Raw genomic sequence first — 24,971 nt, 5'->3', positions numbered from 1 at the left:
GTCAAGCATTACACAGAATTATTTTGAGTAAATCTTTCTGGAATGTGGGATCTTTCTTTTTTGATAATTTTGGCCTGCAAATTAAAAACAAATTAACGTAAAGGTGAGATGCTACTACTTCGAGAGTGTTTTTAGGTTGTAATAAATAGAATGGTTCAGACCATGGTCTTGGGGGGCAGACCACCTTGGTTTGAATTATGCTATCCAGCCTTCCTGTCCTTCAGTTTTCTTACCCCTAAAATAGGGTAATCATGGTATTTCATAAGCTTATAGGGATTATATTAGTTAATATTTGTAAATAGTGTTTGGCATGTGGTAAACACTATCTAACAGTTGGCTGAAATTGGTTTAAAACGTAGCTGAACTGAGCACTGAATTCTAAAGATGTCTGTGTCTTCACAACTTAATAACATTAAGTTACTTCCCTTTTTACTTTTCTTAAATCTTTCTTAATATACAGTATTTTTTGCATGGGTTTAATTTGTTCACATCATGGCCTTTTAGAACCGTGTTTAAGGAAAGAGCATGAGCATACACACTTTTCATTGTGTATTTTTAAAAACTATCCCCAAGCTAATGGGTCATCTCACGTAACGTAGAAGTAACCGCTCTCCTACACTGCTTCTCCAATCTGAAGCACAGACTGGACTTGAGAGTAGAAAATGACTTCCATAAACTAAAACTTAATGGAAATATTTTATTGGTGATTAACTCTTAGCAAACTGGGATGGTATTGACTGTAATATATAGCAGATGGTATGCCTGCTGTGTTAAATGTCCCACATTTAACAGAGTTAGCTGGGTTGTAGAAAAATCACTGCATTTTATTTGGATGTCTCCTTTTTGCCTCTTCATAAGAATTTCCTGAAGATTCTGGAGATTCCGGTTCAGCAATTTGAGTTTAGAGCCTGACAATATATACTGTCTTGTAAGCTAATTAATAGACCTTATTTTTAAAAACACGTACATTTAACAGGCATTTCCAATGATAATGAAGGCACAACTTACTGGTCACACGTCTTCTCTGAGACCCAGCTTTCTCACCAACAGAATCAAAGATGTGACTAGAACAGTGGCCTGCTTCCTAACTCACTTTATGATTTTGAGATTCCTGTATTCCTAATGATTATGATACCAAAGAATTCCATTATGTGTGAAACAGTGTGGGGTAAGGAGCGGAGCCGTCTGTTTACCAGAAAAATTAATTCAGCAAACTTTAGAAAATGTTTACATAAAGAAAAAGCTTTCTATAAAATAGTAAACTTGAAATAATTAGTAGTAATTCACTTTCTAAAGATTTGTTTATTTATTTAGAGAGAGGAGGTGCTTGGGGTGAGGGGCAAGGGGAGAGAATCCTCAAACAGACCCCGTGTCGGGCTCGATCGCATGACCTGTGAAATCAAGACCCTGAGCTCACAACCTGAGCTGAAACAGTCAGATGCTCAACTCACTGAGCCCCCCAGACGCCCCTGGGTTATTTCTAAACATCGGCAATAGAACAGTAATAAAACACCCACAACTCTGGTACTCTTGTATTACTTTTTTTGGATGTGTATGTACACACTATTTAAAATCTTGCTGTTTTAGAATGAATGGTCCTTAGATTTAGCAAATTTACTAACATTTTGTGTGGTTAAAACTTCTCTTTATAATTTTCACTCTAATCCATGGTAAGTCTCTTACTTTTGCTAGTTATCCCATCATCTGAACAAAATGGGTCCTTCTTCACGCATCTTTGATAATACCTTTCCCGTTTATCACAGAGTCTCAGAGTCCAGTGTGTTCAGCTAGGGAGACGTGCCTCACTGCCTGTGAGGACATAGTAGTTCAGCAATAAGGAGTGTCTAACAATCAGCAAGTTAGTATTGATTGTTCTATTCTTGACTCGATGATTTCTTTAGTTGATAGTAAATGGATAATTGGGGTCTATTAGCGCACTTACCCATGGATTGTTTTTATTCCCTGTGTCTTCCCAAGCCAGTCTCAGGGGAGAATAGCACGTATTTCTTGGGCTCCACAAATACCAATTCCAATAATTGGTATGAATTGACATCAATTTTTGTTTTGTTTTGGGAAGAAGGGGTTGGGGGGAGCCTTTAGGAACAGAAGCAAGATGACAGTATGGAGTACCAAAGTCATAATTTCAAGGTTAATTTCTTTCAGATGAATTTAATTCTTTAAGTTAGAGATGCTCATTAATTAATGAATCTCTGTAGAGCTGGGACAACCTCTAGAACACCGTTAGGGTATACATCTCATTAAAACTGTTTAACGTGTGTGCTATTTTAAATGGTATATATTACAGATCTAATTGTGGTCTGTGGTGTTTAATCTATTTTAGAAACTGGATGGCTTCTACAGGGAGCCAGGCCTCTGATATAGACAAGATTCTTGGATTCTTCAGTGATGGCGCACCCCCCACCAAAAAGCCCAGGTAAACAAGGGAAGGGAATCGAGGAACATTTAGTAAATTGCCATTAACGGTAGATGACAAAAAATAACAAACAGATTTGCCCAAAACTCAGTTGTTTTCACAAATTAATATTGACCTTCATATAAAAATCATTTTTATTTTGGCTTTAACTTTTATTTTTAAAAAGGTCATAAATGTACATAATTTCCAAGTCAGTACTCCAAGCTTATAATGCCTTATCCCTCTCCAGAGATAATCACTTTCAGCTTTTTTATCTGTTTCTTCTACTACTTGGATCCATATTTTTAAATGCTGTCTATTTACTGCTATTTTTTAGTTTTTGGTTTTATCTATTTTCCAACTAATGAAGATGAGGATTAGGCTTGCTCTCCTGGAGCCTCTCCACACATGTTGCCCCCACCCTACACACACATAAAACACTCTTTCCACATTTCCCTGGTGTTTTATATCACAGTGTTTGGTTGTCAGTTTTCTAATAGTTACATATATGACTGTATTAATAGTGTTCATAGCTGAGCCTAACAGTGGTTTGATTATACTTTCTTGTTCATTTTTTCCACCAAGTTATTCTCTCTTTCTCTCTCTCTGTTTTTTTTGTTTGTTTGTTTGCTTTGTTTTTTATGTACCTATCAGCTTATCTTCAAACTCTGTGACAGAAAAAAAATCTTTTAGGTATGCTGACACTCATCAGTAATTTACTAGTTTACATTGTTTCATGGATTTTTTCCCTTCCGTTTTCCTTCCGGACTGGCCTCCGCTCTGGACTGTCATTCTCCAGACCTGCTGCATTGCTGATGCTTTGCCGTTTTCCTTTCCCGTGACCCCCAGAATTCCTTTTACATCTCTCCTGTTTTGGATCCTCTCTCTCCTTGATATTGTCTTGCCCTTTTTTGGTGTGTGGTCCTTCATTTTGCTGAAAAATACTCTCATCATGCACCCTTAGTAAGGATTCACAGAAGAGTTTTTGGAGACATTTGAAGACGTCCTTATTATATTTGTCCATTTATTTGATGATTTGGCTGAGTGTCGAATTTTAGGTAGGAAATCATTTTCCTTAGAATTATGAAATTATTACTCATCCTCAGCCAGCAGCTATGTATTCCTGCCAAAATAATGAGTCTTTGCTGATTCCTAGTCCTTTGTGTTACAGGACTCTTCTTTTCTCATTGGAGGCAGAATAGTTATTTTATCCTCAACAACCTGAAATTTCACAGTGATGTACCTTCATATGAGTCTAGATATCAAGTGGCCTTTTCCAAGTTGGCTACTGATAATTCACTTCGGAAAATTTTTTTCTTAATTGATAATTCCCTTCACAGTTTTTTCTGTATTATGCCTTTGTAGTAGAACTCTTGGTAATTTGGATGTTGGACCTTTTGAAATAAGATTCTGTAATTTTCTTTTTTCTTTTTTTTCTTTTTTTAAGAGAGAAAAAATGAGTGTATGTGAGCTTGGGGTGGGGGCAAGAGAGAGAGAGAATCTTCTTTTTTTCTTTTTTTAACGATTTTATTTATTTTACAGAGAGAGAGAGATAGGGGGAGTGGCAGGCAGAGAGAGAAAGAAACGGGCTCCCCGAGGAGGAGAGAGCCCAACATGGGGCTCAATCCCAGGACCCTGGGATCATGACCTGAGCCGAAGACAGACCTTAACCAACTGAGCCACCCAGGCGTCCTGAGAGAGCGAGAATCTTAAGCAGACTACATGGCCCAACACAGAGCCCAACAATGTGGCCCTTGAGATCATGACCTGAGCTGAAATCAAGTCGGACACAACCGACTGAGCCACCCAGGTGCCCCAAGACTCTAGTTTTCTATTGCTTTTTTTTATCATTATACTTTCTCAGAGATTTCCTGTTTTCTTCCAATGTTACAAATTTTTTATTCATGACAACCTTAATTTCCAGGAAATCTATTTGTTTGCCCACCCCTTTTTTATAGTATTTTGTTCATTTTTCAAATATGCCTTTGTTTTTAAATCTATATGAGATACTGTTTTCCAATTTTCTTCTCTTTCCTGTATTGTCACTTCTTTCCTGCAGATTCCTTTCTCTCTCTCTCTCTCTTTTTTTTTTTTTTTGGTTAAGATTTTATTCCTTTATTTGATGAAGAGAGACACACAAGAGAGGGAACACAAGCCGGGGGAGTGGGAGAGGGACAAGCAGACTTCGCACTGAGTGAGGAGCCTGATGCTAGGCTCCATCCCAGGACTCTGGATCATGACCTGAGCCAAAGGCAGCTGCTTAACTAGGGCTGAGCCACCCAGGTGCCCCCAGCAGATTCCTTTCTATCTGCTAGTTTGTTTAGGTGTAACTCTGACATTGGGGGCTTTGTTCAAATGAAAAGTGACCTTTCTTTGTCTGCTCACATTTAAGAGAAGACACTAAAAAGCCAGTTTGAGAACCTACGTGTGCATAAGGGACTTGGTCACTGATGGGCTTCACTATGGGTGTCAGCCATGGGCCAGGTTCTGTAACTGAGGAATCCCAACCTATCAGAATGTGTGGGTCTTTTCTCTCATGCTGGCCTTTTTCCCCATAAAAGGAATCCTGGATGGGGGGCATAGGGTGCAGGTATAAGGTTGACTGCCATTGTCTGAGAGTCTTCCTCTGGGAGAAGGATGCAGGGGAATCTTATATTTCATATATTGACTTTTACTTAATTCCCTTTCCCAAGCTGTGCACAGTGTTTCAGATACAGAACCCTCTAGTATAGCCTCTCTAGAAAGCAGGCCTCTGGTCATAGAGTTCTAACTGCTTCTAATATGGCCTTGCAGCAAATTCTCTGTTTTGGCCCCACCTGCCCCTCTACCTTCAGATTTATTTGAACACTCCCAAAGTTCTATAGAGGGAATCATCTCTTACTGTACAACTCCTAAAATTTTGTTGGCCTGTGTTGTCTGCTGTCATCTTTCCCTATTTTGAGTTTTATGAATTTATGCCTTCTAAAAAAAAAATTACTTAGTGGTTTTAGGAAGAATCAGAAATGAAACACAACTGCTGATTTTTTCCTTTTTAACTAGAAATTTTAAATTAGGCAAATTACACCCTAAGCCTATAATGGAAGAGGTGAAAAAAAAAATTCAAATAATACAGTATAATCAAGTGAAAAGTAAAAATCCTTATTCTCCCCAATCCCCAGAGTTAACCACTATTTATAGTACTTGTGAATCCCTCTAGAAATTTTCTGTGAGTATATATTTGTGTATTTTCCATATCTTGATTGCCTTGAACTGAAACTCATTTTCGTCATTTGCTTCTGATATCTGTTATCAGTCTTTTCCAGTAGACTAAACTTTTGAGATTAGGGACTTCATTTTATTCATAGAAACATCACTAATGGGACGCCTGGGTGGCTCGGTTGGTTAAGCCGCTGCCTTCGGCTCAGGTCACGATCCCAGGGTCCTGGGAACAAGTCCCGCATCGGGCTCCTTGCTCAGCAGGGACCCTGCTTATCACTCTGCCTGCCTGTGGGCACTCGCATGCGTGCACTCGCTCGCTGGCTCTCTCTCTCTCTCTCTCTCTCTCTCTGACAAAGAAATAAATAAATAAATAAGATCTTAAAAAAAAAAAAGAAAGAAAGAAAGAAACATCACTAGTACCTACCATAGTATCTGGTACTTGGTAAGTTTTTCATATTTGTTAATGACCAAGTGCTGGAGTTGGAAATAGGGAAGGCAGTTGTAAGGTTTGTTTCCTCAAAACAGGTTTCCCAAGGCTTAAAGTACCATTTCTTACGTTATGCCAAAATGCAAATCCTTTTTCTTTTATTTTGACAAAAAATTGAGAAAGGCAGTTTCTTGGAAAACACCTGCCATCAGCAAAAATTAAAGTGAGTAAATATATTTCAAACATATTTTAATGTAGTTTCCAGACTGAAGTGTGGGGGGTGGGGTGGAGTGGGGTATGGAGAACCAAAACACAAAACTTGTGTCTGTACTTCTCTTCAAGACAGAACTCGTGCTTGTCATGGTAAGAAAGGAATGTTTTCCACTTCTTGTCGTATCTATTGAATAGTTATAGCTTTGTTTATTAGGTAACATGAAGCTTCCGTGTTTTCAGAATTCTGTTAGCTACTTTTTTTTTTTCCTCTTTTTTTTCCTTTATGCCTTGCAGATAGAAATCTAGAACAAAATGGAAGTGAAATGTGTTCCCATACTTGATGGTCTCATTCTCAGTTTTAGTCATGCTCAATTTTATCATACTAGTGTTTACAAAATTGAGCTTAACTTTGGCTTTCTTTCATCTCTTGTTTTATGTCTCTCAACAATAGGAATTTAATTTGTATGGATTTCTTTTCTCTCTGGAATCCATGTTTTTTGAAATTTAGTGTTGGTTTGAAGTATAATTTAGTTAGCAGAACTCAGCTGGGCTGTAATTTTATTGGATCTTTTCCTACTGTTAGTGGGTTTTCTTAGATTGAAAGAACTATGAAGGAGAAAATTTTTTTTAAGATTGCCTCTTAGGGGGCACCTGAGTGGCTCAGTGGGTTAAAGCCTCTGCCTTCGGCTCAGGTCATGGTCCCAGGGTGCTGGGATCGAGCCCCGCATTGGACTCTCCACTCAGTGGGGAGCCTGCTTCCCTTCCTCTCTCTCTGCCTGCCTCTGCCTACTTGTGATCTCTGTCTGTCAAATAAATAAAATCTTTAAAAAAACAAACAAAAAAAAACCTTTAAAGATTGCCTCTTAGGATTCCTGAAATAGGTTTTTCAGCAAGCCCTGGCACAATATTCTGGTCTTTTTGCTTAAGATACTCAGGAGAGGTATCAGAAACTGTTAATATCCTCTTTGCAACTATGAAAGTGATAGCTGAAAACCATGATTTTCAACAGCCTTTCCATGTGCCTCCTATCTGTTGGACATTCCCAATCCTCTTCGTTTGGTTGACTTTTTCAGGAAGCTGCTTCCAAGCTTAAAAACAAAGAAGCCTCGGGAACTTGTGCTGGTGATTGGAACAGGCATTAGTGCTGCGGTGGCACCTCAGGTTCCAGCCCTGAAGTCCTGGAAGGGGTTGATTCAGGCCTTACTGGATGCCGCCATTGATTTTGATCTTCTAGAAGATGAGGAGAGCAGAAAATTTCAGAAATGTCTCCATGAAGACAAAAACCTTGTCCATGTTGCCCATGACCTTATCCAGAAACTCTCTCCTGTGAGTATCCTCCTGTGTATCTTGGCATTATTTCCTGAAACTGTGACACATGTGCTGAATTTGACAAGGATGTTCATTGCGAGCTCATAGATTTTGGAGGGGGTGGTGGGCAGATGGAGAGAGAGAGAGAGAATCTTAAGCAGGCTCCACACCAGAGTAGAGTAGGAAGGAGGGCTCGATCTCACAACCCCGAGATCATGACCCAAGCTGAAATCCAGAGTCTAGAGACTTAACCGCCCAGGTGCCCCTTTAGCTTATAGATTTGCATAACTCTTGGCTCTTCCACAAAAGGTCTGTTAATGGACCCTATTCATGGTAGTTATCTTGATGCATGCGTGCGTGTGTCTGTGTGTCTGTGAGATGGTGGCATTAATGATGCTGAGGTCTTTATATTTACAAAAATGAGACCACTGTCCCATTATTGCTGTGTTTTGAATTTATTTTTTCTCTGCTCATTACTGTGATAGTGGCATTCCCTGCCATCCATGCCTTTTAGGGAACCCCAGAAAGATTAGAGATCATTCTTACCCTTTTTGGGTTAAGCAACACCATTTCTTTAAATGTTTCTTTTAAAGGCGATCACTCAGAATATTTATAAGGAATTTTGTCTTGTTTTATCAAGTTGAGTTGGATACCAGTTCATGAATAATAAGGACCTCCTTGTTTGCACTGTCTTCAAAATGCCTTCAAAAATCAGAATTCATTTAAGATATATTTAGAAATAATAGAGTAGCCAAATCATGTTCTGAATCTTAATAAATCACATATTTTTGAAAAAAAAAACTCTTGTTATAAAGTAAAATTTTTTTAAAGATTTTATTTATTTATTTGACAGAGATCACAAGTAGGCTGAGAGGCAGGCAGAGAGAACGGGGGAAGCAGGCTCCCTGCTGAGCAGAGAGCCTGATGCAGGACTCGATCCCAGGACCCTGAGATCATGACCTGAGCTAAAGGCAGAGGCTTAACCTACTGAGCCACCCAGGTGCCCCTTATAAAGTAAATTATTAGTGTTGATTCCCACACCCTCTTCCCAGGCCCTTGGGCGTATAGGAAAGAAGTGTCATTAAAAGTTAGCCTAAAAGAGAGCCATTTAAAAGTAATTTCCTCTTGGGGTGCCTGGGTGGCTCAGTGGGTTAAATCCTCTGCCTTCTACTTAGGTCATGATCTCATGGTCCTGGGATCAATCCCCGTGTTAGGCTTTCAGCTCAGCAGGGAGCCTGCTTTCCTTCCTTTCTCTCTGCCTGCTTCTCTGTCTACTTGTGATCCCTGTCTGTCAAATGAATAAATAAAATCTTTAAAAAAAAAAAAGTAATTTCCTCTTGGTTCGTGACTCATTTCAGAAACTTAGTACCTTTTACTTCCTCTTCTCATTTCTTTGTCCTTAATTGTGATAAATTGTTACTAATCTAGAATAGTGTAAATAATTAGTAAGTTTTAAAGAGTTCATAGGACCTCTGTGTCACACCATACACAAAATTAATTCAAAATGGATTAAAGACCTAAATAAAAGAACTTAAAACTATAAAACTCCTAGAGGAAAACAGATTGACAGCTTCATGACTTTGGACCTGGCAGCAGTTTTTAAAACATGACACCAAAAGCACAAGTAACAAAAGGAACAGTAGATACACTGCACCTTACCAAACATAAAAGCTCTCGGGCTCAAAGAGCACTCTCAAAAAAGTAAAAAGTCAGCCCCGCCCCACCCCACCACCACCCCCCCGCCCGAGAACAGGAGAAAATATTAGCAATTCATATATCTCCTAAGGGTGTAGTATCCAGAATAAAGAACTATTATAGCTTAACAGTAAAAAGGCAAATAATTCAAAGGATTTGAATTGACATGGTTCCATGTGCCAGTGAACGCATGTAAAGGCGTAGAGCATCTTTTCATGTAGTAATCATTAGAAAAATCCACATCACAACCACTTGAGGTATATTTCACATGCACCAAGATGGCTAGACTCAGAAGGTCAGTTAAATGAGGCTGTAGAGAAACTGAATCCCTCATCCCCTGCTGGGATTGTGAAATGGTACAGACAATGTGAAACACAGTCTAGCAGTTCCTCAAACAATTAAATATAGAGTTACCATCTGACCCAGCAGTTCTGCTTCTGGATAGACCCTAGAGAAATGAAAACATATGTCCATACAGAAACTCACACACAAATGTGGGTAGCAGTGTTCATAATAGGCACAAGGTAGAAATAACCCAGATGTCCATCTGCTGTCAAGTGGATAAACAAAATGCAGCGCATCCATACAGTGGAATACTACTTGCCAATTAAAGGGAGTTCAGTACTGATAACATGCTACAGTTTGAATGACCCTTAGTGTAATGGAAGCCAGCCACAAAAGACCACATATTAGATGGCTGCATTCATGCAGAATGTTCAGAATAAGGAAATCTGTTAGAGACAGAAAGTCGATTAGTAGTTGGCAAGGACTAGAGCACAGATGGAGGGCAGCCGGGTGATATTTAAAGGCTTCGTGGTTTCTTTTGATATGATGACGTGTTCTAAAATTGACTGTGGTGACAGTTGCGGTATCTGTGAATCTATAAATAATCATTGAATTTACACTTCAAATAGGTGAATTGTATGTTATGAGAATTGTATGTCAGTAGAGTTGTTAAAGGTAAAAGGATAGAAAACGTGTAATTCAAATACTAATCAATAGAAAGTGAGAGTGGCTGTATTAATACCTGATAAAGCACACTTGAGAGCAAAGAGGAAAGAAAACTTATTTAATGTCTTAAAAAATACAAAATTGTTGTTGTATAAAAAGGTGATTAAAGAGTACATAGCCAAAAAATTTAAAGGAAAAGTATTACGGAAGTGTGTCAGCCAGTTAATTAATAAAAATGATATCTTTTGGGGGGGAAGAAAAAAAGCTCATGAGTACTGTGTTAGACTAGGAAGACTGGTCCGTGGATGAAGACGTTCTCTTTCAGACTAGGATGTACAGTGTTGTCATGCCACTCTCTTGTCTTGGCTGTAACCTTCACTCATCCATCACAGTGGTCTCCTGAGAACAGAAAGCGTGATTTTACTAGTTGGGTGAATTGTGATTGAAAGTAATGAGAAGTTTTGAAGTCAGTGTCAGTAAGTGTATACCCAACAAACATCAAACTGGGGTCACTGATTATCTTTGGATGAAAATTTATTATTAACCTTAAAATTTGTTGTGGGTTAGTGTCAGTTACAGTAGAGGAGAAATTATCAAATTTTTTGGTCTCAAGACTCCTTTATATACTCTTAAAAATTATTGAGAAACTCAAGCAGCTTTTGTTTCTGTAGAGTATATCTGTCAATATTCACTATTAAAAATTGAGAAATGTTTAAAATATTTACTTAACAGTACCAATAAGCCTATCACATGTAAACGTAATTAACATGTTTGTGGAAAATAATTACAGTTTCCAAAAATTAAAAATTAATAGTATTGTTTCACACTTTAAAAATCTTTTTAATATCTGGCTTAATAGAAGACAACTGCATTCTTCTATCTGCTGTATATGCTGTGTGTTGTTTTGGTTTAAGTATATGGAAAAAGTCAGGTCTCACAGGTGTGTAGCTGGCAAAGAAAGAAGTTGGTTTTTTTTTTTTTTTAAAGATTTTATTTATTTATTTGACACAGAGAGAGAGATCACAAGTAGGCAGAGCAGCAGGCAGAGACCGAGGAGAAGCAGGCTCCCTGCTGAGCAGAGAGCCTGACTCGGGGCTTGATCCCAGGACCCTGAGATTATGACCTGAGCCGAAGGCAGAGGCTTTAACCCACTGAGCCACCCAGGTACCCCAAGAAAGAAGTATTTTAATAGTCTTTTTAGATACTTACAGATATTCACTGTTGATGCTACACTAAAAACACAGTTAAGTGGTAGCTTCCTTCCTAAAGATTAATAGCAGTATGGAATCTGAAATCACATCCCTATTAATGGTAATATGGAATCTGAACTGTTCCTATTCTGTTGCATTAAAATCCATGATCCATCTTGCACTTAGAATAAATCTTTCACCCATGCATGATTTTGTAACATCATGCATCTGTCATTTAGAAAATCTTAGTTCACTGAGTTACATATATCCTCTAGATATTGACACATTTCACTACACAGCTCAAAAATTACATTCATTAATAACACCACCAGTCTCATCACATAAGTATTTGGAGGTTGTCAAGCTCCTGGTGACCCAGTAGAGTTTTCTAAAATTCTGGTTTTTCAGTTCTAAAATGTGTTTGGAACCAGAATAGACCCCAGATAGCCAAAGTAATGTTAAAAAAGAAAACCAAAGCTGGAGGTATCACAATTCCGGACTTCAAGCTCTTTTATAAAGCTGAATCATCAAGACAGTATGGTATTGGCACAAAAACAGACACATAGGGACGCCTGGGTGGCTCATTTCATTTGGTTAAGCGGCTGCCTTCGGGCGATCCCAGAGTCGTGGGATCGAGTCCCACATCGGGCTCCTTGCTCAGCAGGGAGCCTGCTTCTCCCTCTGCCTCTGCCTGCCACTCTATCTGCCTGTGCTCACTCTCTCTCTCTCTCTCTGACAAATAATAAAAAAAAAAAATCTTTAAAAAAAAAAAAACAAAAACAGACACATAGACCAACGGAACAGAATAGGGAGCCCAGAAATGGACCCTCAGCTCTTTGGCCAACTAATCTTTGGGAAAGCAGGAAAGAATGTCCAATAGAAAAAAGATCGTCTCTTCAAAAAACGATGTTGGGAAAATTGGACAGCCACGTGCAGAAAAATGAAACTGAACCATTTCCTTATGCCACACACAAAAATAAACTCAGAATGGATGAAAGACTTAAATGTGAGACAGGAAGCCATCAAAATCCTGAAAGACAACACAGGCAGCAACTTCTGTGACCTTGGCCACAGCAACTTCTTCCTAGACACTTCTCCAAAGGCACAGAAACAAAACCAAAAATGAACCATTGGGACTTCATCAGGATAAACATTTTTTTTTGCACAGCAAAACAGTCAACAAAACTAGAAAGCAACCTACAGAATGGGAGAAGATATTCAAAAATGACATATCAGATACAAGGCTAGTACCCAAAATCTATAAACTCAGCACCCAAAAAAGAAAAAATTGTAGTCACGAAATGGGCAGGAAGACATGCACAGACATTTCTCCAAAGAAGACATTCAGATGACTAACAGCAGACACATGAAAAAATGCTCAACGTCACTCAGCATCAGGGAGATACAAATCAAAACCACAATGAGATACCACCTCACACCAGTCAGGATGGCTATAAAATTAACAAGTCAGGAAACAACACGTGTCAGTGAATATGTAGAGAAAGGGGAACCCTCCTACACTGTTGGTGGGAATGCAAACTGGTGAGCCACTCTGGGAAACAGTATGGAGGTTCCTCAGAAAGTTAAAGATAGAGCTACCCTACAACCCAGCAGTCGCACTACTGGATATTTATACAAATGAAACAAAAACAGTGATTCAAAGGGGCACATGCACACCGGTGTTTATAGCAGCAATGTCCACAATAGCCAAAACATGGAAAGAACCCAGATGTCCCTGGACAGATGGATGGATAAAGAAGATACGTAATATATATAATGCCAGCCATCAGAAAGAATGAAATCTTGCCATTTGCAATGATGTGGATGGGGCAGGAGGGTATAATGCTAAGTGAATTAAGTCAGAAAGACAAATGCCATATGATTTCACTTATATATGGAATTTAAGAAACAAAACAGATGAACATAGGAGAAGGGAAGGAAAAATAAGATTAAAAACAGAGAGGGAGACAAACTATAAGAGACTCTTAACTCTGGGGAAAAAAACTGAGCGTTGGTGGAGGGGAGGGAGTAATGGGGTGATGGACATTAAGGAGGGCACTTGATGGAATGAGCACTGGGTATTACATGCAACTGATAAATCACTAAATTCAACCCCTAAAACTAGTACTACCCTATATATTAACTAAATTGATTTTAAATAATTTTTTTTTAATTTCTGGTTTTTGCTTGAAAGCTCCACTTTTGTCATAGGCAACCATAACAGCAGTCCTCAATTGTTTCCCTCAAAATGGCAGGCTCGCTTCATTTGTTTTTTCAAAAATGCCTGAGAATACCCAACTCTGAATGACTAGTTTATCATTTGTTCAAGTAAAAATAATGTTTGATGAAAAAATGGATAATTGAGCTTGCAGTTCAGTCATGCAAATGTTTTGCCCAGAGACAGCCGTCATACTTCAGGCTGCAGCAGAAGTGCTCTGTGCACATTTCCTCTTTCTTCATACAGACTTTTAAAAGGAAGGGTCAGGATTTAATACAATAATTTTTACTGCTGCATTAAGAACATTTTTAAGTGAAACTGGGACTTTTTTTCTAAGTCTTTGGTCATGAAGAATGCAGTGATTGCAGGCACAGCTGAGTTCTACTGTCTTGATTCACACTAAGTCACCAGCAGTTTTACCCACGATTGCTTTTGTACCATTGGTGCACATATCAGCACAGTTTAAAAGACAGAAATTACCTTAATATTATTATGAAAATAATTTTACTTTGCAAACTCCTTAAAGAATCTTAGAGATCCACAGGGACCATGGGCCGTGTTTTGAAACCTACTTTATTTTTTAGAAGATTTTAGTTATTTATTTGACAGATCACAAGTAGGCAGAGAGGCAGGCGGGGGCGGGGGGAGCAGGTTCCCTGCTGAGCAGAGAGTCCATAGCGGGGCTCGATCCCAGGACCCTGAGATCGTGACCTGAGCCAAAGGCATAGGCTTAACCCACTGAGCCAACCAGGCACCCCAAAACCCACTTTAATAGAGGATATGTAAGAAAAAAAATACAGGCAAACCAAAGGCTTTAAAAAAAGGACGCGCCTTTAGGGAGATGTGAACACTGAGTATTTGATAATAAGGAATTAATATTATTTCTTTTTTCTTTTAGGTGTGATAAGTGTTATTGCAGTTATGTTTTGTTTTATATGTAAAGGGGGGGGCTTTGGGAAATTGTTGAAGTAGCTGCATGAAATACAACGCTTGGGAACTGCTTCAGAAAAATTCTGTTCAAGGGGAGAGCGTGGCAGGGGTATAGTGGAGGGGAATTTAGGTTAAATAAGATTGGTTATGTGTGATAATGGTCGAAACTGGATGATGGGTGTACAGTGGGGCTTATATTCTTTTTACTTTATATATGTTTGAAATGGTCTTTTTTTTTTAAGATTTTATTTATTTAGGGGTGCCTGGGTGGCTCAGTGGGTTAAAGCCTCTGCCTTCGGCTTAGGTCATGATCCCAGGGTCCTGGGATCGAGCCCCGCATCGGGCTCTCTGCTCGGCAGGGAGCCTGCTTGCCTTCCTCTCGCTCTCTCTGCCTGCCTCTCTGTCTGCTTGTAATCTTTGTCAAATAAATAAATAAAATCTTTTTTAAAAAGATTTTATTTATTAATTTGATAGAGACATAGCACAAGTAGACAGAGCAGCTGGCAGAGGGAGAGGGAGAAGCAGACTCCCTGCTGAGCAGGGAGCCCTATGTGGGGCTCAATCCCAGGACCCTGGGATCATGACCTGAGCCAGAGGCAGCCGCTCAACTGACTGAGCCACCCAGGTGCCCATGAAATTATCTTTTTTTTTTCTTTTTTTTTTTTTTTTTAAAGAATCTAACAGCAATAATATGGCAGGTTAATTCAATAGGCCCATCTACTGAGCCAGTTTCTTACACTAGGGAGGTGATATTGTGCATTCAGTACAGAGAACTTGGGTTTCAGAATCAGACTCTGCCATTTAAATGCACTGGGATTTTGGGAAAATTCACTTCTCAGAATCTATTTTTGCATCTGTAAAACTGGGCTAATACTACTTAACTCATGAAGAGTAAGTTAGATAATGTATATGAAGTGTTTGGCACATAGTAAGTACACTATGAATGTCAGTAACCTTGGTGAGAAAGAGTCAGGATTTTGTTTTTACTGTATCTGGGATCAGAAAAATGAGAGTTAAGAGTAGAAGGAACTCCAGTACCATTGGTTTCATTTCACTGTTTTAAGTGAATAAGAAAACGTCCATAAAATTGTGTGGGAGTTTGGCATTTCCTTTTGACTATGGGACCTCCTTGTTTGTTTTCATTCCTTTGTCTTTGCTTAGGCTACTGGTGGGAAATTTAGTTCTAGGATCACATACTTCAAGAGAAAGAAATGTTCGTTTTAAGTCTGAGGAAATAAATAAAAGAAATAAAGAAATAATTTTTTAAAAAAGTCTGAAGAAATCAGCACAGCTACACAAAGCCTCTTTCCTTCCTCTCTGTGTCGCTACACAAGATGTAGGAACTTAAAGAAATAGAACTAAGAGATAGCTCAAATAAGTGACTTAGAACATTTATTCCCAGGCTTTTAACCTTTTGTATTTCTTTCCTTACAAGCAAGAAAATAGTCCACACCCATAATTACCCGTTTGTATACGCAGGTATTTTTATCTGTGTGTGTAATGATTAAACTGGCGCTGGAATATGGGGTTGTATTAACTGTGTATGAATCAGAGTACAAAATGAAGATACAAAACACAACAGGGAAGTTCTTAAAATCACCATAGTTTTTATTTAATTTTAAGCTTAGTTTTGCTTTTTTGAATAGATATTATGTATGCACCTTGCAGAAATCAAAATGAGGTAAAAAGGTTTACGTACATTGCAACATCTCATTCCCACCATGTCTTTGTCTACCTCCTCTTCCCAAACTCACCCCTCCCCGATAGGTCACCACTCTTACTAACTTTTTGAGTATCCTTTTAGTGTTCCTTTTTCGCAAAACAAGCAAATAGGACTAGATTTATTCTATCTCACTACCTCTTCCATCCCCCATGTCAAAAGGTAACACTCTAAATGTACTACTGTTCAGTATCTTGTTTATTTTACTTAATAGTATATCCTGGAGATCTTTCCATACTGGCCCCCTTTATGGGTTCTTGGCCATCTCAGTTTCCTACACACAGATTGCATGGCTTGTTTCCAGTCCTTTATTATTACAGATAACAGAGCAGTGATAACCTTGTGTATGTCATTTCCTTTGTTTGTAGTATATCTGTGGGATATATTCCCAGAGATGGGATTGCAAGACTGTAGGGTAAATGGGTTGTGATTTTGGTAGATACTAAAGGGGAATCATATTTTTTATGTAGTTCATGTATGTGGTGAAATTCATTAAGTATGGTTGTAAATTCTTCACTGTTTCTGATCGGATTGTTCAAGTCGCAGTTGAAAAGCATGCCCCACATTCTTAGCCACATAAATATGGGCTATACCATCTGTCTAGCACCAGAAGAGACTCTGAGCCCACTGACAACAGCGTATCATGAGAATCCTGTCTAATGGTAGATGTTGCATGGACTAGTGATTGACAGACCAGATAAACTTCAGGGCGTGTCACCACCTTTGCTTTGTGGTTTTAGTTTTCACCTCTGCGCTCTAGTTTTCCAATGTTTAAATATTTACCATTTCTTTTAGTTGGTAGGTATAATTTAAAGACTAGATAATTTTATAAAGTTTTTTGAAAAATTAGGAAAAGAATTTGCAAATGGAAGTGTATTATATGAATCTGCTTACGTGGTTCCATGGAAACAGATCTTTCTCTGAGCATTGAGCTATTAGAAGGAGACACAAAACCAGGAAAGTAGGGGGACTGATTTGAGGAAAAACGAAAGGAGCTCAAACACTTACATTATAGCAGCTGAGTACAGTTACTTGGAGTTTGGGAAATACTGGGGCCTTTATGAACTGATTTCTTGCTTTGATACTATCCAAAGGCCTGATAGTTGCAGGAACAAGATAGGGATTAGACATTTGTTATAGCACATTACATAGTTACATTCCGTTTGCAATTCCTGTGTCCCTGGGCTCACTACTTCTTTTAAGTTTTAAAGCCACCTTCCTACCAAGGGTTTGTATTCTATTTCCTCATTAGTCATTGAGATATTTACATATACTCAGAATGAAACTGGGAAAGCCCTTATTCAGGTAAACCATATGTAAAAAAGGAGGAAGGGCACCTGGGTGGCTCAGTTGGTTAATCGTGTGCCGTAAGCACAGGTCATGATCTCCGGGTCCTGGGATCCAGCCCCTGCATTGGGCTTCCTGCTTGGCAGGGAGTCTGCTTCACCCTCTCTCTCCAACCCTCCCTTCTGCTCATGTGCGCGTGTCCTCTCTCTCTCTCTCTCTCTAATGAATAAGTTTTTTAAAAAATATTAAAAGATATAAATAAATTTTTTAAAAAACAAAGGAGGAAGTCTTCTTAGAACTGATTAATGTTTGGTATTTTTAAAAACAGTTGCAAAATGCAGATCTATGGTAACCTTTGTTATATAGTATTTTTCCCAGCATACCTGTAAACAAATTCCTGAATTATGCTAAGGGAAAAAAGCAGGCAAGGATAAGATAAGCCATTTTTCCTAAATCCATAAACATCTTGACCATGCCCATTTTCTTCAATCTATAAAAATGCTTGTTTAGAGAATTTATGCTTATTTGCATGTGATGTAATAGTACTGAGCACTTACTATGTGCTAGGCATTGTGCTAAGCACATGGCATGTTTCCTGTTTTTCTTAGTATAACTTTCTGAGGTAGACAATATTTTATCCTTATTCTTAAGTACAGTATTCTTCAAAAATTTGCTGTATTACTGAAATCAAAACAAGTGACCGACAAAACACGTGGAATTAATTTTTCTCTTTCTAATCCCTCCCCAGCGAACTAGTAATGTTCGATCCACGTTTTTCAAGGACTGTTTATATGAAGTATTTGATGATTTGGAGTCAAAGATGGAAGATTCTGGAAAACAGCTTCTTCAGTCAGTTCTTCACCTGATGGAAAATGGAGCCCTGGTATTAACTACAAATTTTGATAATCTCCTGGAACTGTATGCAGCAGATCAGGGAAAACAACTCGAATCCCTTGACCTTACTGATGAGAAAAAGGTAACAAGTAAAGGATTGGTCTCTTCTTCAGGCTAGTGGGTTGTATCTTCATCAGAAAAACTGTTTTCTAGTTGGTATATTATACACTGCTGGTATTTATGTTGAGGTATAAAGGAAGATTCTTGTCCCTAGTTGGATTTTTATTTTTTCGTTTTTGAGATAAAATCAATACAGAGTAAAACGCACAGCTCTGAAAAGTATTCAGGTCTGTGAGTTTTGACAATTTCACGCAATTTCAAAGCAAGGTTATAGGAAGTCATTTAAACTAAGATCTTTTTAACATTTGCTAATATCAGATGAGCACAATACTGATTGAGAGTTCTTTCTTAGGATATATTCTTCATGGCTTCTATAAGAAATGCATGAACACTACTTTTCGATGTCTGAAGAGCAACTTTCAAGCCAAGTGACAGCTGGGCTGAAGTTGTTCAGTGGAAACCGCAGGAGAGCTGTGCTTTGTTTTGTTTTTTTTTTAATACAGCCCATGCTGTAGTTAAGCCACTTACCATAATACTGAATTACAGATGTTGCTCTATGTCAACTAACAAGATAAGGCTTTTTTATTAGAATGGTCACTTGAGTTTGTAATTTGAACTTCCGCACCAGTAGGAGATTCTGTAGATGGACTAACTTTTACTTAATTGATGAAATACAGTGAAGCCATGAAAAGGAAAATATTTCCATTACCATAATCAGAGATGATGAAATGAAGAAGGAAGAAAGAAAAAACAGGTTATGAAATGCTACCAAGTCTCATTTGTCCTGCTTTGTATTTTGCAATTTTCCTTCTCCACTTTATTTTCCAAGGAACCTACCTTTGTGTCTGACTTAGAGCCCAGATAAACAGTTTGGATAGAAAACGGATTCACCCGCTGACATTTATTGTCACAGTACTGTCTCTGCCAGAGCAGCAGCTACAATGCCATTCTTGTGATTTGGCCGAGCTTGTGGTCAGGTTTTAAAAAGAGATCAAATGTAAAGAAATGGTGCCGTGAAGGCCGGTTGGCTCTGGCTGGCATGTTTTCCACCTGCTACCTGCGTGCTTGGTATGGTCAGCTCCTTCTTCGCCTGTAAGTCTCTCTCTGACCTGCCCCTACGTTTTTTGAAGGGGCCTGTCCTTATTTTTTTTACTCATTTCTTTCATGGCACTTTATTGTAACTTTCAGTTTTTATCTCAGTTTGTTTTCTCGCTGTTTGTCCCATGGAAACAGCACCTCCATTTGCGCAGATACCGCGTCAGCCCTTACCCTGACGTCTAAGATAGTACTTGGCACGTAGCAGGTGCTCTGTAAATACTTTTTGAATTCATAGATGATTGAACGAAATTCAAAAATTAATGGCAAGAAACAGCTCCTCTGATGTTCCTGATATAATCTCCTGGGATTATGACCAGCAACAGAAGCATACGGGCCTTTTCAAAATAAGGGGTTTCTCTCAGACTTGGCTCTTTTCTCTTGCATTTTCATCCTGGAAGGTTTGCTTTGTGGTTTTAGTCCACAAGAGGGCAGTATTGAAATCGAGTGCATTAACGCCCTTGACTGGTGGTGAGATTGCAACCTGGTGTACTCAACATGCAGCATCTCTGTGCCTCTTCACTAACCCAAACCTGATTTTCTCTAGAATGATATGAGAACGAAATTATGCTTTCTCAAGTCCTTGAGGAGATGGAACGGTGACATCCAGGAGGCTCTCATTACCATTGTCTTCTAAGTGATTGTTTTTCACTGGTAGCCTTTTAGGTAACTCAGGGGACAAAGTTGCTTATCCACTGCACAAAAAAACCACCTGGAAACTTTGGGGCTTCAAACATTTTATTTGCACCTGATATCGTGAGTGAGCATTTGAGCTGGGCTCAGAACCGGGGCAGTCGTGCTGGTTTTGCTGGTTACCCATGTGGCTGCAGTCACCAGGTGGCTTGGCCCAGGCGGGGTTGCTGTCAGATGGCCCTGCTCCCTTGTCTGCTGGTGTGGGCATTTGGCTGGGCCACGTATCTCTAGAGGGCCAGCTGAGGCTTCTTATGTGATGGTGCCGGCTTCCAGAAGCCGCAAAAGGGAAATGAAATCTGTGCCAACATTTTTCAAGCTGCCGTTTGCATCCTGTTTGCTAAGGCCCTGTTGGCTGACGCAAGCCGTTGGCCAAGCCTGGAGTAAGTGTGAAAAGGGACTGCACGGGGCCTGGATGTAGGATGCGTGATACCTTGGGGATCTTTGCTGAAACGGTCTTCCCAAGCTGTCATGTGTATCACCAGTGGTGCGAGCCCTAGCGTTTCTGCAAATGGTGACACTTCAGTTTTTGGTGCTTACGCTCAAAGCGAAATCACCAGGCATGCTTCCGTCAGCCCTAACAGCGTGCCTGGAATGGAAACTGAAGCCACACTAAGTCTTACATGCTTGCCCTACGGTATCACGGAGTGTCATGCCAGCGGCCTAGTCCGTCAAAGCAGCCTTGTGCCCATGGGGACCTTGAAGCAAATGCTCAGCCCTGCCAACTCGGTTGAGCCGTATTTGTGTTATACAGGTTCTAGAGTGGGCTCAGGAGAAGCGGAAGCTGAGCGTCTTACACATCCACGGGGTCTACACCAATCCTAGTGGCATTGTCCTCCATCCAGCTGGCTACCAGAATGTGCTCAGGAACACTGAAGTTATGGTGAGTGGCGCTGCTCTTGCTGGTCGCAGGAAAGCCTTCCTGGGAAACCTCTGAATACATGCTCGGTCTTCACGGGATAACATTTTCCCCATGAGTTAAAACTGGAAGGTGAAGCTTTCTTTCTGTGCTTCTTAGCGTGTGGTTGTGCATGTGCTAGTTTAGGAAATGCAGAACGTCTCTTCACGTGTCCAGCTGGAGGTTTTTACCTTGTTCTTTTTTTTTTTTTTTTTTTTAAGATTTTATTTATTTATTTGACAGAGATCACAAGTGGCAGAGAGGCAGGCAGAGGGAGAGGAGGAGGAAGCGGGCTCCCTGCTGAGCAGAGAACGTGATGTGGGATTCGATCCCAGGACCCTGAGATCATGACCTGAGCCAAAGGCAGAGGCTTTAACCCACTGAGCCACCCAGGCGCCCGCTTTACTCTGTTCTTGATTGACAGCCAGCAGATGGCATTCTGTCACCAGCATCCTCCCTGCCTACAAAGATGACATTATTATCCTTCCTCACCATTTGGTTTATTACAGTATAAAACCACCTCTGTGCCAGTAATAATATATGCACTTTTTTACCGACCAGTCGCTCTAGAACATACATTCTGAAGAGGCTTTGTGTGAATGGTGATAGGCCTATATTGAATTATCACACTTAACTGCTCAGTGCAAAGAAATTCTAAGTAGGATAATAAAACTTTTGTGAAAAAGCTTGTGGGTTTTTTGAGATACAAGTCTTGTTCACACATAACGTGTAAAGCACTCTCTGGCCAGGGTTATGTGGGGAAAATCACTGGCCCCCAACTCTGAGAATGGTGTATACTGGCTGTTTACAGGAGTAGGTCACTTAGAATGATAATGTCTTTTTATATGACGTAGCAAAAGAAAAACCAGGGAAATGTAATACTTTCTAAAGCATAAGGGACTTTTTTTCACCTATACTTTCCCTGACATGTGTTTTTATTGCATCCATCTTTGACATTGAGTGATCCGTGGAGCAGAATCATCTCTGATGTTTGTATATTATACATATGCGTATATATACATACATACATATTAATGTTCTTGGTAAGTGTCTTTTTTTTTTTTTTTTTTTTTAAGCAAATCTGATAATGGAATTATCTTCTCTGGTGATCCCATGGTTCAGTTTATAAAGCAAAAAAAGGAAAATAATGATCTAGAAAATGGAAAGAGGGGGGGCACCTTGGTGGCTCAGTGGGTTAAGCCTCTCTGCCTAGGCTCAGGTCATGATCTCACGGTCTGGGGATTGAGCCCCGCATCGGGCTCTCTGCTCAGCAGGGAGCCTGCTTCCCTCCCACCCCGGCCTGCTTCTCTGCCTACTTGTGAGCTCCATCTGTCAAATAAATAAATAACATCTAAAAAAAAAAAGAAAGAAAAAATGGGAAGAGTAAGATATATTGAAAACTTCTCAGTGCCTTATGGCCTCTGGACATACAGATCTGACAGATAAGCTGTATAGCAAGTAGCCCACTGCCTACTCAGTGAAAGCCTGAATAGAGAGCAGTAGAATGTCTGGTAAAGATAAAATTTTAGACCAGTCCTCAAGTTATAGGAATAAACAATAAGATCAGACTCCTTTGTGGGATGAATATACCCTCTTTATATTCATCCCACAAAGGAGTCTGATCTTGCAATTTGGTTAATTGGCCATCACAGTCTGTTAAACGTTGTAGTTATGATCCTGTTGACCTTTTTGTTTCGGACATGTCTTACATGTGTCTTCACAGCGTCATTAACGTGTTGTTTCTTTTCCCGCAAGAGAGAGATTCAGAAACTCTATGAAAACAAGTCATTCCTTTTCCTGGGCTGTGGCTGGACTGTGGATGACACCACTTTCCAAGCCCTTTTTCTGGAAGCTGTGAAGCATAAATCTGACTTAGAACATTTCATGCTCGTTCGGAGAGGAGATGTGGATGAGTTCAAGAAGCTTCGAGAAAACATGCTGGACAAAGGAATTAAGGTCATCTCCTATGGAAATGAATATGCTGATCTCCCAGAATATTTCAAGCGGCTGACATGTGAGATATCCACAAGGGGTAGATCAGGTAAGATGAGTTTTGAGACTGAGAGCAATAGCTCTTTGACCTTTTATGTATCTGTGATGAGTAAAATCATTACCAACGTAAGAAATATAATCCCACCTGTATTAGGAAAGGAGATCATGGTAAGTCTTCAAGTTAGACTAAAATGCCATTGGATAGTAAGAAAGTGGACAAAGACATATTCCAGCTGTTTATTATAGAAGTAGGAAGAATGAAAAAATACTCAGCCTCACTAGTCCTCAGTGAAATGCAATTAAAATATAGATTTCAAAACTGAAAAGAATGACAGATTACTCAGTTTTGGCTAAAGCTGTGAGGAAAGAAATATATTCACGTCGTGTTGGTGGGAAGGTAAAATTTGTACAGCTCTTCTGAAGGGGAAGTTTGGAGTATGTTCAAAATTTAAAAACCTTTGATCCAGAAATCCCACTTGATACAAACTTATCTTAGAAATTTCTCCTAAGGAGATAATTGGACAATTGCACAATTATACTACACAATTGCATAGAGATAAAGGTATGAAAATATAATCATTTTTTTTATAATGGCAAAAAAAAGTTGGAAGCAACCTAAAATACTCCAGTTAATAGACTTTATTAAATACATCAGCGTTTGGGGGCGCCTGGGTGGCTCAGTGGGTAAAGCCTCTGCTTTCGGCTCAGGTCATGATCCCACGGTCCTGGGATCGAGCCCCGCGTCGGGCTCTCTGCTCAGCAGGGAGCCTTCTTCCTCCTCCCTCTCTCTGCCTGCCTCTCTGCCTACTTGTGATCTCTGCCTGTCAAATGAATAAATAAAATCTTTAAAAAAAAAAAAATCAGCATTTGTGTAATTGATGGAACACAGTGAAGCCATAAGAGGGAAAATTTTGTTGCCTGAAAAAACATTAGAGACATAATATATTAGTAAAGAACACCAGGTTGTAAAACGCCACCACAGTCCATCCCATTCCTACAGAATTGTAGATGTATTCTGTTTTTGTTTCTGTATGCATGGGGAAGTATCTGGAGTGATGTTTACTGAATTAACTGTGGTTATCTTTCTGTGGTAGGATGTAAGTTTTGTTTTTCGTAGTATTTTGTTTCTGTGTTAGTGTTTCTGGCAGTAATTGTGCATTATCTTTACAAACAGAACACATTTTTAAAAAAATACTATTTGAACACTATTACGGTATTTAAGATAGAGTCTAGGGGTACACTCATTTGTCATTTTACCTCCAGGTTCTAACAAAGCCAAATGGATATAGAAGTTCAGTTTATTAATGGCCCCAGGCAAGTTCCCAATAACCCTAAAAAAGGCCAAACTTTTTGTTATCTGCTAAATTGAAGAATGCTTTTTAAAACTTTGCTGTTGTATGTGGTATATATTCTTGAAAAGTTCTATGTTGATATGTATTTGCATTGTTGATCCGAATGCATCTTAGGGGGCCTAATAAAGTACAGTAGTTTAATATAGAGAGAACTTTTCCTAAACCTAGTATTATTCCTTGATTTCTTTTCTGAATCAGATTTTTTTTTAAGATTTTATTTATTTATTTATTTGACAGACAGCGATCACAAGTAAGCAGAGAGGCAGGCAGAGAGAGAGAGAGAGTGTGTGAGGAGGAAGCAGGCTCCCCGCTGAGCAGAGAGCCCGATGTGGGGCTCGATCCCAGAACCCTGAGATCATGACCTGAGCCGAAGGCAGAGGCTTTAACCCACTGAGCCATGCAGGCGCCCCGTGAATCAGATTTTTTAAGTGGACTTCTAC

General features: G+C 39.4%; 1 protein-coding gene across 7 annotated transcripts in view; it reads left to right on the top strand.

Annotated features, from left to right (window-relative positions):
* LOC111153706 (family with sequence similarity 118 member B) overlaps window positions 1-24,971 on the top strand; it is a 50,899-nt gene that overhangs the window by 20,934 nt on the left and 4,994 nt on the right. For all 7 annotated transcript variants that reach the window (XM_022512865.1, XM_022512863.1, XM_022512864.1 and 4 more), the window contains 5 exons: window positions 2,342-2,434; window positions 7,325-7,577; window positions 18,299-18,526; window positions 21,044-21,172; window positions 22,943-23,228. In XM_022512865.1, coding sequence (XP_022368573.1) covers window positions 2,349-2,434; window positions 7,325-7,577; window positions 18,299-18,526; window positions 21,044-21,172; window positions 22,943-23,228 — 982 coding nt within the window. In that variant the 5' untranslated portion in view covers window positions 2,342-2,348. Of the gene's footprint in view, window positions 1-2,341; window positions 2,435-7,324; window positions 7,578-18,298; window positions 18,527-21,043; window positions 21,173-22,942; window positions 23,229-24,971 lie in introns of those variants that run through there.

The sequence above is a fragment of the Enhydra lutris genome, unplaced genomic scaffold (genome assembly GCF_002288905.1).
Source record: "Enhydra lutris kenyoni isolate GAN:26980312 unplaced genomic scaffold, ASM228890v2 scaffoldscaffold34, whole genome shotgun sequence".
Classification (NCBI taxonomy): Eukaryota; Metazoa; Chordata; class Mammalia; order Carnivora; family Mustelidae; genus Enhydra; species Enhydra lutris.
This window is presented reverse-complemented; position numbering and strand designations above follow the sequence as displayed.